The 11,299-nt window shown below is 57.4% G+C and overlaps 5 protein-coding genes across 5 annotated transcripts; 1 reads left to right on the forward strand and 4 right to left on the reverse strand.

Moving 5' to 3' along the window:
* Positions 1-392: 392 nt before the first annotated feature.
* CHGG_06712 (uncharacterized protein) lies at positions 393-2,626 on the reverse strand (the record flags this gene model as incomplete). Its single annotated transcript, XM_001222806.1, has 3 exons — positions 393-2,039; positions 2,092-2,508; positions 2,573-2,626. The coding sequence occupies 3 exons, from the start codon at positions 2,624-2,626 to the stop codon at positions 393-395; spliced, it is 2,118 nt and encodes a 705-aa protein (XP_001222807.1).
* A 498-nt stretch (positions 2,627-3,124) lies between these two features.
* On the reverse strand, positions 3,125-4,333 carry CHGG_06713 (uncharacterized protein; the record flags this gene model as incomplete). Its single annotated transcript, XM_001222807.1, has 3 exons — positions 3,125-3,566; positions 3,616-4,000; positions 4,102-4,333. The coding sequence occupies 3 exons, from the start codon at positions 4,331-4,333 to the stop codon at positions 3,125-3,127; spliced, it is 1,059 nt and encodes a 352-aa protein (XP_001222808.1).
* Positions 4,334-4,881: 548 nt separating this feature from the next.
* On the reverse strand, positions 4,882-5,723 carry CHGG_06714 (uncharacterized protein; the record flags this gene model as incomplete). Its single annotated transcript, XM_001222808.1, has 2 exons — positions 4,882-5,528; positions 5,579-5,723. 2 exons carry the CDS (start codon positions 5,721-5,723, stop codon positions 4,882-4,884), a joined length of 792 nt encoding a protein of 263 aa, XP_001222809.1.
* A 1,297-nt stretch (positions 5,724-7,020) lies between these two features.
* Positions 7,021-9,335, reverse strand: CHGG_06715 (uncharacterized protein; the record flags this gene model as incomplete). Its single annotated transcript, XM_001222809.1, has 5 exons — positions 7,021-7,638; positions 7,719-8,018; positions 8,070-8,380; positions 8,449-9,048; positions 9,221-9,335. 5 exons carry the CDS (start codon positions 9,333-9,335, stop codon positions 7,021-7,023), a joined length of 1,944 nt encoding a protein of 647 aa, XP_001222810.1.
* A 777-nt stretch (positions 9,336-10,112) lies between these two features.
* Positions 10,113-11,184, forward strand: CHGG_06716 (uncharacterized protein; the record flags this gene model as incomplete). The annotated part of the gene is made up of 2 exons (XM_001222810.1): positions 10,113-10,845; positions 10,913-11,184. The coding sequence occupies 2 exons, from the start codon at positions 10,113-10,115 to the stop codon at positions 11,182-11,184; spliced, it is 1,005 nt and encodes a 334-aa protein (XP_001222811.1).
* Positions 11,185-11,299: the final 115 nt, after the last annotated feature.

Below are 11,299 nucleotides of genomic sequence, written 5' to 3' on the forward strand. Positions count from 1 at the left end.
AGGGTGATCTGGGTAGCAAATGCCCCCGGGATGCGGGGGCCGCGGAGGCCGACGGAGAGAAGGTGAAGATCGACGTTGGTAACTCTAACTATTACTAGAAGAGGGAAGAATAAATATTGGACGGTAATTTGATTCTTGATTTCCAAAAGATCTCGTGAGGAGGAATTGGCTTTGGTGTTATTCCCTGAATTTGTGGATTCATGTTTAGGAGAAGTGAGCATACGCAAAGCTGCGCAAGCAAAGCTGTGGAAAACGACGCTGGGCTGGAACCTCGGAACCAAAGCCGGGGACATCAGTGTTACCAGGGTTAGGGTAGATGGTAAGATGCTCATTCCTTCCCTTCGCCATCCTGCCAGGCGCCACTCAGGGGTAGTTAAGCCCCTGAAACCGCTCTACATATCAACAGACTCAACCCCCTCACAACACCCCTTCTCCCCCTGCCCATCCCCGTCCTCCACCAACACGCTGAGATTCCTCTCCTGCGTCGAGGGGGCCACGTCCAGCGCCGGGTTTCTCTCAAAAAAGTTTACAGGCTTCAACCCCACGATCATCTTCTCTACCGGCATGACAGGCCAGTCTTCGGCACGGGGGTTGTGCGTGGACCCAAAGGTATGCCAGATGACAATATCCCTATTCCTGACTCCCGACTCTCCATCTCCATCTCCATCCCCATCCCCATCCCCATCCCCTCGACCCTTCCTCCCCTTCCTCCTCCCCTCAATCCACGACGCAATCCCCTCCCCCCCCGGCGACTGCATCGTAAACCTGCCCGCCGGAAACAGCTCCGCATCATCATACCTCGTCACCCACACCGCATGCGCCGCAAACTCAGACCTCTTCGCATGCAAGCTCGACGGGTGTGCGAGCAGCATCTGGCTGTAGCAGGGCAGCAGCCGCACGCCGACGGGGGCGCGCGCGGTCGGGTGGCGCACGGATTCGTTGACGATTTTGAAGACGCGGTTCACGCGGTGGTCCAGGTCGAGCCCCGTCTCGTGGGCGATGTAGGTCTGCGTGGTGGTGTAGCCGACGCCGTGGGGGTTGGGGGTGGTGGGGGAGTGGAGGGGGAGCGGGTGGGATTCTTCGACGAGGAGCGAGTTGGCGTGGCCGTCGATGGCCGGGTCGATGCGCAGGCTGAAGAGGTGCTGGTGGTAGGGGGCTAGGACGCCGGGGGCGACGACGGTCCCGTGGGATGGGGGTGGGGTTGTGGTGGTGGTGGTGGTGGTGGTAGGGGGGAGGTTGATGGGGGCGGTGGAGAGGATACCCGTGGCGCGGACTTCGTAGTGCAGGGAAGCGTCTTGGCTGAAGTAGAAGAGAAAGATGTACTCGTAGTTGCTGGCTGTGATGACGGTTTGGAGGACGAGGACGCGGGACCGGGTGACGGCGGCGCGGCCCGTGCGGAAGTTGGTGTGTTTCCAGAGGATGCCGTCGTCGATCTCGTGGCAGCAGATGACGTTGGGCATCTTGAGGGGCGTGCCGGCGCGCGTGCTCAGCCAACCGTCGTAGTACTTGATGTGGCCCAGGCAGTCGCAGCCGAGCTGGAGGTTGTTGGCGCAGAGCCCAGCCCCGTCGTTGCCCAGGTCGAAGGCCGCTTTTCGGGGGTAGGGGGTGCGCGGGTCGCCGTAGGGCACGAACATCTCGGCCAGGGACAGCCGGTAGAACAGACTGCGGTTGTCGAAGCGGACGTCGTGCAGCGTCATGCCCTCGCGGTAGTTGAAGCCCACCCGCATCGTCCACTTCTCCCAGCTGATCTTGTTGCCCTCGATGGAGAAGGACGGCCCCTCAGGCTGGGAGACGTGGTAGGGCTTGGTGGTGGTGCGGTGCTCCGTGTTGAGCGTCGGGTAGTACTCGCTCCCCTCGTGGATCTTTCGGCGGTCGAACTTTTGAGGTTTGCCTTCGGTCTTTATCCGGTCGTGGTCTCCGGAGGGAAGATGGAAGATGTTGACCACCTTGAGCTCTTCCGACATCTCTACGCATAGATCAAGGGGGTAGGCGTAGTAGTTCGCGTCCGGGTCATCAGAGAGACGCATGTAGAACCAGCACTAGGAACGACGATTAGAGGCGGTTTCCACATGGGATGTCTACAATACCTACCATGGTCATCCGTTTTGACATGTCATTCATGCCGTCCGGCCCGTACGTCCACGGCTCTACCACCACTGTAGCGCCCTCGGGGAGGTTGAGAGCGGCAACCTGCTCCTTGACACGAGGGTCAGCCATGCACGCCACCTCGGCCTTACGCGTGTAGTCGCTATCGATGTGTGAGTGACGGCCATCCAGTCTTTCCTCCGAGACGACGCTCTGCCGGCCGAGATCGACCTTGAACTCGAAGAAGGTGTTGTCAACGTGAGCTTGGACCTTGGCAAGCCGAGGCGGGGGCGTTGGCGTCTGCTTTCCTTCATGTTCCATGTCAAGAAAGGGGATCATCGCGGCCTTGAGAGGCTCCCAGAGGGTTATGACCCGGAATATGACAGTATCTGCAGAATAGCGGCATATTAGGATGTCGGCGGCCTGTTTCAATTTCTTAGTAATCCATCACGGTGAGTTTCTAAACTAAGAACTATCTTGATCTCACCAACTGAATCTCTTTCGCTGTAAGCGGGTCAAAGGGGTGGCGAGGGGAGGCCATGGCTAAGACTTGACTTGGGTTTTGTTTACGCAACAATATCTTGTTCATCTGCCCGGGAAAGGGATGTTAAGAACAGAGTGAATAAGCGGGGTGGGAGCCAGAAGCAACTAATATACCATGGCGGCCTTGGTAGCATATCAGTTCCGGATCCCGAGTGCGCACCGAGAGCCGGTGTTGGCCGAGTCGGAAGCGGGGTGTGAGCGCTAACGGTAGGTGCAGCCGGCCCGAGCGGGATCGGCCCCGGAGCCGGACCCGCAAAGGTCAGGTTGAGCCGAAGCCAAGGCATGTCCACGGGAAACGAGAAAAGAGTCAGTATTGCTGAGTAAGGGATGGCGTTACTTTCCATGATGGTATCACCACTGTCCCATTCTTTCCCTGCATGTATGCACGCCCTCTCCCTCACGGTGTCACCCCTCGGGCCCTCTCTTACATGCTGAGACTCGATGTTAATTGGAACTCGGGGGCTTTTCTATCTCTCCAAACTGACGAAAAAACCCTTCAGGTAGCCCCTGCTGCAAGAAACACTTTGGCGCTGTCAACGACGCTCTGCTGAAACCTGGTCCAGTCCCTACCCAGCAGCGTACCCGCCTTGCTCGCGTCAAACCCCCAAGTCATGTCCGGATACGTCTCTCCAAGATTGCCTTCACAAATTATGTCTCGCCTCTCCGGGAATCTTGCCCGCAGTACGTCGGCCATCCCCTGGGGTGATATGGGTGACTCTCCGACGAGCAGGTAACGCTCCCGGGCACGCGGCGTCTGATAGCCCCGCTCCACCGCTCTAAGAACCAGCTCGGCCACATCCCGTACGTCGATAAAGGTGCTCCTGATAGGGGAAAAATCTGGGATTTGGCCGCCATGTAAGATGTCGTAGATGTCCTTGACGCGCATGCTGAGGTTGGAAATTGGATCCGGGAGGTACAGCGGTGGCCCGAGAACGGGGCTTCATATTGTCAGTGACATATTGATGTGATGGGCCTAGAACAACTTACGCTGGGCACAGGGCTGCCATAGAAAACCCAGCTCCCGTGTCCTTTCCAAATTTCCAGAGCGCCCTCTCGGCAGCTGTCTTGCTCGCCTGGTAGATGACATAGCCGGGCGTGTTCTTACCCAACCTGCGCACTTCCTCTTCGGCGGCATCGTTCCAGTCGGCCTCGGTAAAGATGTGTCCCGAGGGCTTGGAGGGTGAGAAAACAGCACTGATAGTAGACATGAACACAACCGATTTCAGTACATCTTCTTGGGACCCTTTCTTCGATTCGGCCAAAGCGGAGGCGAGAAGGGAGGTTGTGCCTTGAACGGAAGCCCGCATCATAGGCTCTGGATCGGTCTCAGCCATGGATACGGGACTCGCAAGGTGTGCTATTGCCTGGACGCCTTCCCTTAGAATAAAAGCAATCAGCACAACTGTACGTAAAACCGGCTGAGCCACTAAGATAGAAAGTGACCCGTGGCCCAGGGGAGTGAGCACTGAGAACCTTCAACAGCGCGGGCAAACGCCCCGTCGGCGCTGATGTCTGGCACCTCGACCAGCTCCAACCGGTTTTCATGGTAACAACTTTCAAGGGTACGAACAAGCGACTCGACGTTGGGAGTCCTTGCACGAACAGTTCCCCGAACGGCGTACCCAGCTTTGAGGAAGGTGGCCGCCGTGTGCGCCGCGATGTAACCGTTGATGCCGGTGATAAGGACTAGACGCTGGCTTGCCATATTTTGTATCTCGGGGGTTCTATTGCACTGAACTTAAATTATAAAATTGCATAAAACAGAGTGGTCTCGCGAACCGGCGAGATGGCTCAAGGTGTTGTTTTGTTGACTCCGAAATCGCTGCCGAGACATGTTATCAATGCGCCCTTCGTTTAAGGGAAAGCCGCAGGAAACCGCCCCTTTCCCTCTATTAGTGTTACCAATCACAGCTTGACATTCCTTAAACGCCGTATGCCCTCTCTCTCTCGTATCCAAAAGAAGGTCGATATCTAACAGACTGACTCGGTGCGGACTACTGAGTTGGGAGTTCTCGGGTAATTACTTTCAAATTTGCTTTGGTTTGAATATTACATTGAAAGTTCGAAACCCATAACTACACAGGATGTGGCAGGAAAGTATATCACTTCATCCTGTTCCTTCCCCGAGTCGTTCCCTCCCCATCAACTAATTCAACTGACATGCATTCTCTTGCTTGCTGGTCTGACTCCTGCTTTCAAAATCCCGGTTCCGGGTTTTCATTTAATCTGACTACATCAGAACTCAAACCACAATTACCACACCACCGGCACCGGGCTCTTCAGGAACCCCTTAAGCGGCGTCGTCCCGTTAAAGTCCCTCCCGATCGCCTGCACGAAAGCCTGAGCAACGAGGTCTGCACCGGCGGGGCTGGTGTGCGTGTGGTCCTGCGGGAACAGCGCGTTGGTCTTTGCGCTGCCCAGCTTCAGGAACATGTTGGCCACAGCCTGGAAATGGTCGAGGAAGCTGGCTCCGTTCCCAACGTTCTTGGCCGCGAGCGCTGCGTAGCCCACAAACCGCGGCGCGCCGGGAATGAAGGTGCCGCCCTCGAACAGGTTGTTGGGCGTCTGGCTGCTAACGATGACCTTGGCGCCCTTGGCGATGTAGCTGCGCGCAGCTGTCTCGACGTAGTGGTTGAAGGTGTAGACCGTCTCGCCCGTCTTGCCCGACTTGCACACCTCGTTGCCCGTGCCAGGGCAGTCGCTACGACCGTTGTCCGACGCCGAGTTGGGCGACCCGCCGTCGTTGTGCCCGAATTCGATGACGACGATGTCGTCGCGCTGCACCAGCTTCTCGATCTCGCTGAACCGCCCTTCGTTGGTGTAGCTGCGCGCCGACCGCCCCGAAATGGCCTTGTTCACCACGGGCAGCGTGATGTACTTGGAGAGATACTCGCCCCAGCCTGCTGCCGGTCAGTTCACGGGTTCACGTCATAAGAGGGGTGCGGCTAACCCATGAGAGCACCGCTAGTCTTAGCCATGGTGCTGTCTCCGGCGAGGTAGACCGTCGGTGTCGCCCGCCGGGCCACCTCAACGGGTGCGGAGTAAGCTCCCGAGGCGGCGAGCCCGGTTGCGAGGAAGGTCGACCAAGACAACATTGTGATTTCCGTTGTGATGCTGTTACCGTAATGCTAAGGCTGATCCGAAACTGCAGTGATGTGTGCTGGCGTTCAACCGTTCCGGGTTTGAATTCAAGCTGGCTCCAGGTTGACTCTAAAAGATCAACACCTCAACGAAACAAATCAGATCGGCGCATATCTAGATCCTAGGCTTAGTTCATATTAATACCCGTAGTAACGGCCATGTTGACTCCGCACTCGCGCCTGCCACCATATTACGGTGTTTCGCGGCTAAAGGTACCGAGGCTCGAGTCTACACGGTGGTCCATGGTCCGGGTTTTCGTTAGAAGTTACCTACCAAGTCAGAAACCCCGAGACCCTGACGTTTCGGCATTGGAGGAAAAACAGAGGCATAGTAGCATCCGGTTTATAACTTCCCCACTGTCGCAACAATTCAGGGGCCGAGCCACGGACGAGCGGGACGAATTCAGCGTGCCGCGACAACGAGACAGGTGGAAGCCGCTTACTTCTGGTACAGTGCCAGTAAGGGGCCAGAGTCGGTTGGAGATCCGCACCAATCGGCCGTTATGCACTCCAGTTTCCGCAGCGGACAGTTCCATGTTGTTGCGGCATTGGGTTATAATCCTCGGCCTCCCGTTATTATTGAGACCATGCTTTTATTTGGGTTACTCCGCTAATCAAGCCAAAGATGTAGTCAAGCCAGGTAGGGTATTAATTATTGATAGCTTCAACCATATCTATGATATTCGCCGCTCTTCCACTCGCAACCTCAAGAAAAAATGCATCACTGAAACCACTTCCCTTCAGATTCAGCTCAACGTTACGCACTAGATGGTCATGACCGCTAATCTAGCGCCCCATTCCCCTTTTCTATTCGCCCCGAGTTCCCAGGTCTTTCCACGCAACAGCCGGACTGGAAGACGGTCATAAAGCCAACCCCGGAATGGTATCAATCATCTTTGGCCAGTACCGTTAACCCAGAACCAGGGTAGCGTCTCGTCCGCGAACCCCCTTACTCCCGATAGCCGGCTACGTGAAGTGAGCCTAGTGAAAAATAAAAATGAGCCAGCCACCGGGGCGAGAGCCACTTCGTTTAAAAGAATCCACCGCAGAGACGGCAGCGGACAGAACCATTGCGGGTCCGTCTTCAGCACCCAGTAACCTCCCATGTTTGACGTCAGGCCCAATGCCGCCACGGTTGTGTCGCGTTACCCCTTCTATAACAACCCACACCCTCTCCCCATCATTCCTTGGTATATCTTGAACGCTCACTCCATCGCTTCGCCCGCTCGTCCCACCGAAAAGTCCAACCCCATCACTCGACCTGTTTGTCACACCCGATGCGACCCAGGAGCTCCTTACGGTCGCTGTGCCCGGGCAGGCTGACGCCCGAGGTGGAGGGGCCCTGGCGCTTGACGCCCGACCTGCGCTCCCAGCTCTTGAGATCGATCTCGTCGACCCCGACCTCCTCCTCGAGGGGCTTGGCCTCCTCGTAGACAAACTCGTCCTCGTCCTCGACCTCGGCGCCCTCGTCGTCGCTGCGCACGTCCTCGGCGGGGGCGCCCTTGATGACCTTGATCGCGACGCGGACGATCAAAAAGAACCACATGATGGTCAGGCACTGCAGGAACAGCAGCATGGACAGGAACGACCACTTGACCGTCTCGTTGTAGCAGAAGGTGCCCTCCGAGTCCCACAGCGGCTCGAGCAGGTACGAGAACCCTTGTTCGGTGGGGGGGTCGAACGGTCCCACGAGGTTGTCGCGCGAGCCCTTGAAGCAGCCCGTCGGCATGATGTCGGGCGTGTGCGCCCACACCGAGTAGCACACGGCCAGGTACAGAAAGTGGCGCGCAGCCAGCCACGAAGCCATGAAGACGCCGAACATGACGTCGCAGATAGTGTGGTAGCCGAGGTACTTGAGGCACTTGGCAAGCTGTAGAACGTGAAAACCATATGTGGTTAGCAAATGAGACGGGTGTGGTGAGGGGCTTTTAAATATGGTGATGCACGTACCCCCAGGGCTAGGTCGGACACGTCCATCAAGACAAGAATGAGGTTGCCCACGCGTGTGTGGCCGTAGCGGTACGAGGTGTAGATGAGGACGCTCGTGACGATGTGGTGAGTGAACATTTGCCAGTGGTCTTTCCTGCGCTCCTCGATGTTGATGACAACCATCTGCTGCAGCCAGAAACCGAGCTGCGCGAGCATGTAGCCCTTCATGAGCCCGGTCAGCTCGCGGTCGGGCCACCCCGTCCACAGCTCTCGCAGGTTGAAGTAGGCGGGCGATTGATAGTAGATGTACTGGGCAGGACCCTGTTAGTGACGCCCGATAGGAAGCAGCGGGCGTGGTGGGCCTAAACGTACCAAGCCGAGGGGCCAGAAGAATGAGTAGTAGACTGACATCCACGCCTGTTCGCTAAACCGAGTAATGTCCTTCCTCTTAGAGATGCCCTGAGACTTGGCGAACGGCGCCAGGATGTACTCCATGGTCGCGGCGCGCAAGCCGGTCAGGAGGACGATGCTGAACAAGACGACATGGCCATCCGCCCAGCCCAGCCCATAGTTCCCGGTGCTCGGGTTGTAGTATGAGAGGTTGAAGTATTTGGCCGTGTAATCCCGCGCCCGGGGCATGCCATGGGCGAGAAAGAGAAGGGCGAGAAGGTTGAAGGAGAAGCCTGCGGGAGCGAGGTCGAGGTTAGTTCCAAGTTCTGGGGGCGTGGAAGAATAGGGGGTCCCGACGCACCAATCTGGTTGTTGACAAACCAGCGGGTGAGCTGCTTCATGGGGCCTTCGTTCTTCCTCTTGACTCTGCGGACGAGGACGACATTGCTGTTCGCCTGTTTATAGAGCGGCCCGTTCATGTGCTGGGGCTTCCCACTCCTCCTCGGGGCGCGACCCGAGGGCTTCGCCGTGCCGTTGCCCGTGCCGTTGCTGTTGCCATGGCTTAGGGTTGGGGTCGTCGGGGGGCTCATGGTCGCCTCGTCCTGTAAACTGGCAAGGCGCCAGTCGGTCGTGTGCCGGTAAGAACAGTGGACGATTGTTGGGCAACGACGTCCTTCGAGGTTTCGAGGTTTGGGCCCTTTGAGGGGGCGTGTGGACTGGACCAGGGGGAGTCTGCAGGACTCGGGCTGCTTCTGCGGGCTGACGCGGCGAAGCGACTGTGTAATTTTCCAGTCGTCCCGCTGTGTTTTCTCAAAGAAGGTCCTTAAAAGCAAGATGCGCCTTGATAACGGGTGTGCGCGGTGCCACAACGCCAGACTTTCATCGACCTCGATGGGACACGGAGACGGAAAACGAGCGACAGGAGGTGGACAAGGGCATCGGGTTCGGCTGCTCCACCCGCCTGGTTGGCAGTTTGCCCATTTGCCCAAACCAAAATGTTGAATTTGGAGGCTGGCCCCACTGAAGATCGAGGCGCACAACAAAGGCGGTGGGCAAGTCACACTGCAGCTGCCAGGTTCCTGACCTTATGGCGCCAGGGATTCATCCCAATTGAAACGCGGGATTGGACGAACCAGGGGTAGCACGGGCCCTGAACCAGACGAGAGCAAGCTCGCCTTTCTTGAGCTTATCACTGGCTGGGACTCTTTCAGGGTTGTCACGGCCAGTAAAAAAAATATTCGAGACCATCGGGAGTGCTCCGGAAATCTCAGGATGGCCTGAACATGCAAGAGCCACCAAAGGCTGGTCGCTACCTCATTCTGGGGATTCTCCGCTAAATACGAGTTGGCGCCCGACCCGGTAATGAGATGCAGAGTGGCACCATCGGGTCACCAACCTTCCTAATTCCTTCTTGGAAGTGCTGCAGAGTCGAAGCGGAGAGAGATGGACTGGTCCGAGACCATCCCCGCCTTTTCCCTTTCCTGGCGTCGGCGGGGTCCCTGCTGAGACCCTCTGGAACAAGGCGACGCTGCATTTGATCAGCCTCCAAGCGGGCGGTCGGCCTGCAGCTGCCAATGAGACACTGTTGTCACAACATGCTCTGTGTCCTGTGATATTTACGGTTGCAGCTTGTGAGGGGTAAACAGCAGAGCCGAAACCTCGTCTCGGCAACTGCACTGAAGTGCGAAGGAGTTGGGTAACTGTCGTTGAGATTGCGCAAGACAGGCGGACATGTTCAGCCCATGCCGCATCCATCCTTGGCGCGAGTGAGTGAGAGTTCAGGGTCGTTGCCAAGTTTCCAACAAGCATTCTTTTCCACCAGGCGACGATCATCATATATAACCCTAACCCCCGTAAGCCGGGGTTCTTCGCGTGGCGTTCAAGAGGTTGATTCTTGGCAGCCTTGCGCATTCAAGGTTTCGACTTCGTAGGGATCTTTCATCTCTCCAGCCTTACGGATTGGTATGTACTTGCCGTCCACCTTCCCTCCCCGCTCCTTTCCCTCATCACCACTCGCCGCCCGCCATGAATCAAATTCGCGCCATCCAGGCGCTTAACAAGCGCGAGATCGAAAACGGCGTGCCGCCCGAGGCCTCGTGGCATACCGACTACCGCGACACGGCCTTCGTCTACTTTGGCGGTCTGCCGTATGAGCTATCCGAAGGCGACGTCATCACCATCTTCAGTCAGTTTGGTGAGCCCGTGTTCCTCAAGCTGGCGCGCGACAAAGAAACGGGCCGGTCCAAGGGCTTCGGCTGGCTCAAGTACGAGGACCAGCGCAGCACCGACCTGGCCGTCGACAACCTAGGCGGCGCCGAGATCGGTGGCCGCATGGTGCGCGTCGACCACGCCCGCTACAAGCTGCGTGACGACGAGGACCCCGAAGAGTGCAAGATCGGCTGGGAGGACATGCTGCGCCGCGAGCGCGCCGAGAAGGGCCTGCCGAGTGGGGACGAGGACGAGACGGACGAGGAGGCGGCGGCAGCGGGGCAGCACACAATGCCGATGCTCAAGGAGGAGCGAGAGTTGCAGTTGTTAATACAAAATCATGACGACGACGATCCCATGAAGGAGTTTCTTATCGACGAGAAGAAGCAAGAAATCGAGGAGGCGCTGCGGCGGGAGAAGAGACGGTCGGAGAAAGAGAGCCGGAAAAATAGGGACAAGGACAGGCATCGGCACCGCTCGCATCGGTCACGAAGGGACGACAGCAACGACGAGGGCTATGGGAGAGACAGAGAAAAATACAGAGACAGAAGTGAGCGTGGGTCTGACCGGAAGTCGAGGTCAAAGAGGGATGAGATTCTTACCGAGGACGAACGAAGAAAACGCCGCCGGGATTCTCGGGACCGCAACCGTAGTCGAGAAAGCCGTGAGGACGGAGACCGAGAGAGAAACGGAGCTCGTCGCCATGGAGACGACCGAGACGATGATCGCCACAGGAAAGATCGTGATAGACATCGGCGGCACGCCCGGGAGAGCTCGCACGATCGCGGCGAGCGTCGACACCGGGCCTTGGAGGATAGAGGACGGCACGATAGGGAGAGAAGTCGAAGCCGCTCGCCGCGCCCCGTTAGGGACTAAGGGTGCTTGCTAAACAAGAAATTTGATTTTAATACGGGCATGCTTTTAGTGATGCGAAGCGGAATGGATTGGGAACGCTAAAATACTACTAGAGATACCCACCGACGAGAGAGAGAAAGAAATACCAC

Source organism: Chaetomium globosum, genomic scaffold (genome assembly GCF_000143365.1).
Source record: "Chaetomium globosum CBS 148.51 scaffold_3 genomic scaffold, whole genome shotgun sequence".
NCBI classification, from domain to species: Eukaryota; Fungi; Ascomycota; class Sordariomycetes; order Sordariales; family Chaetomiaceae; genus Chaetomium; species Chaetomium globosum.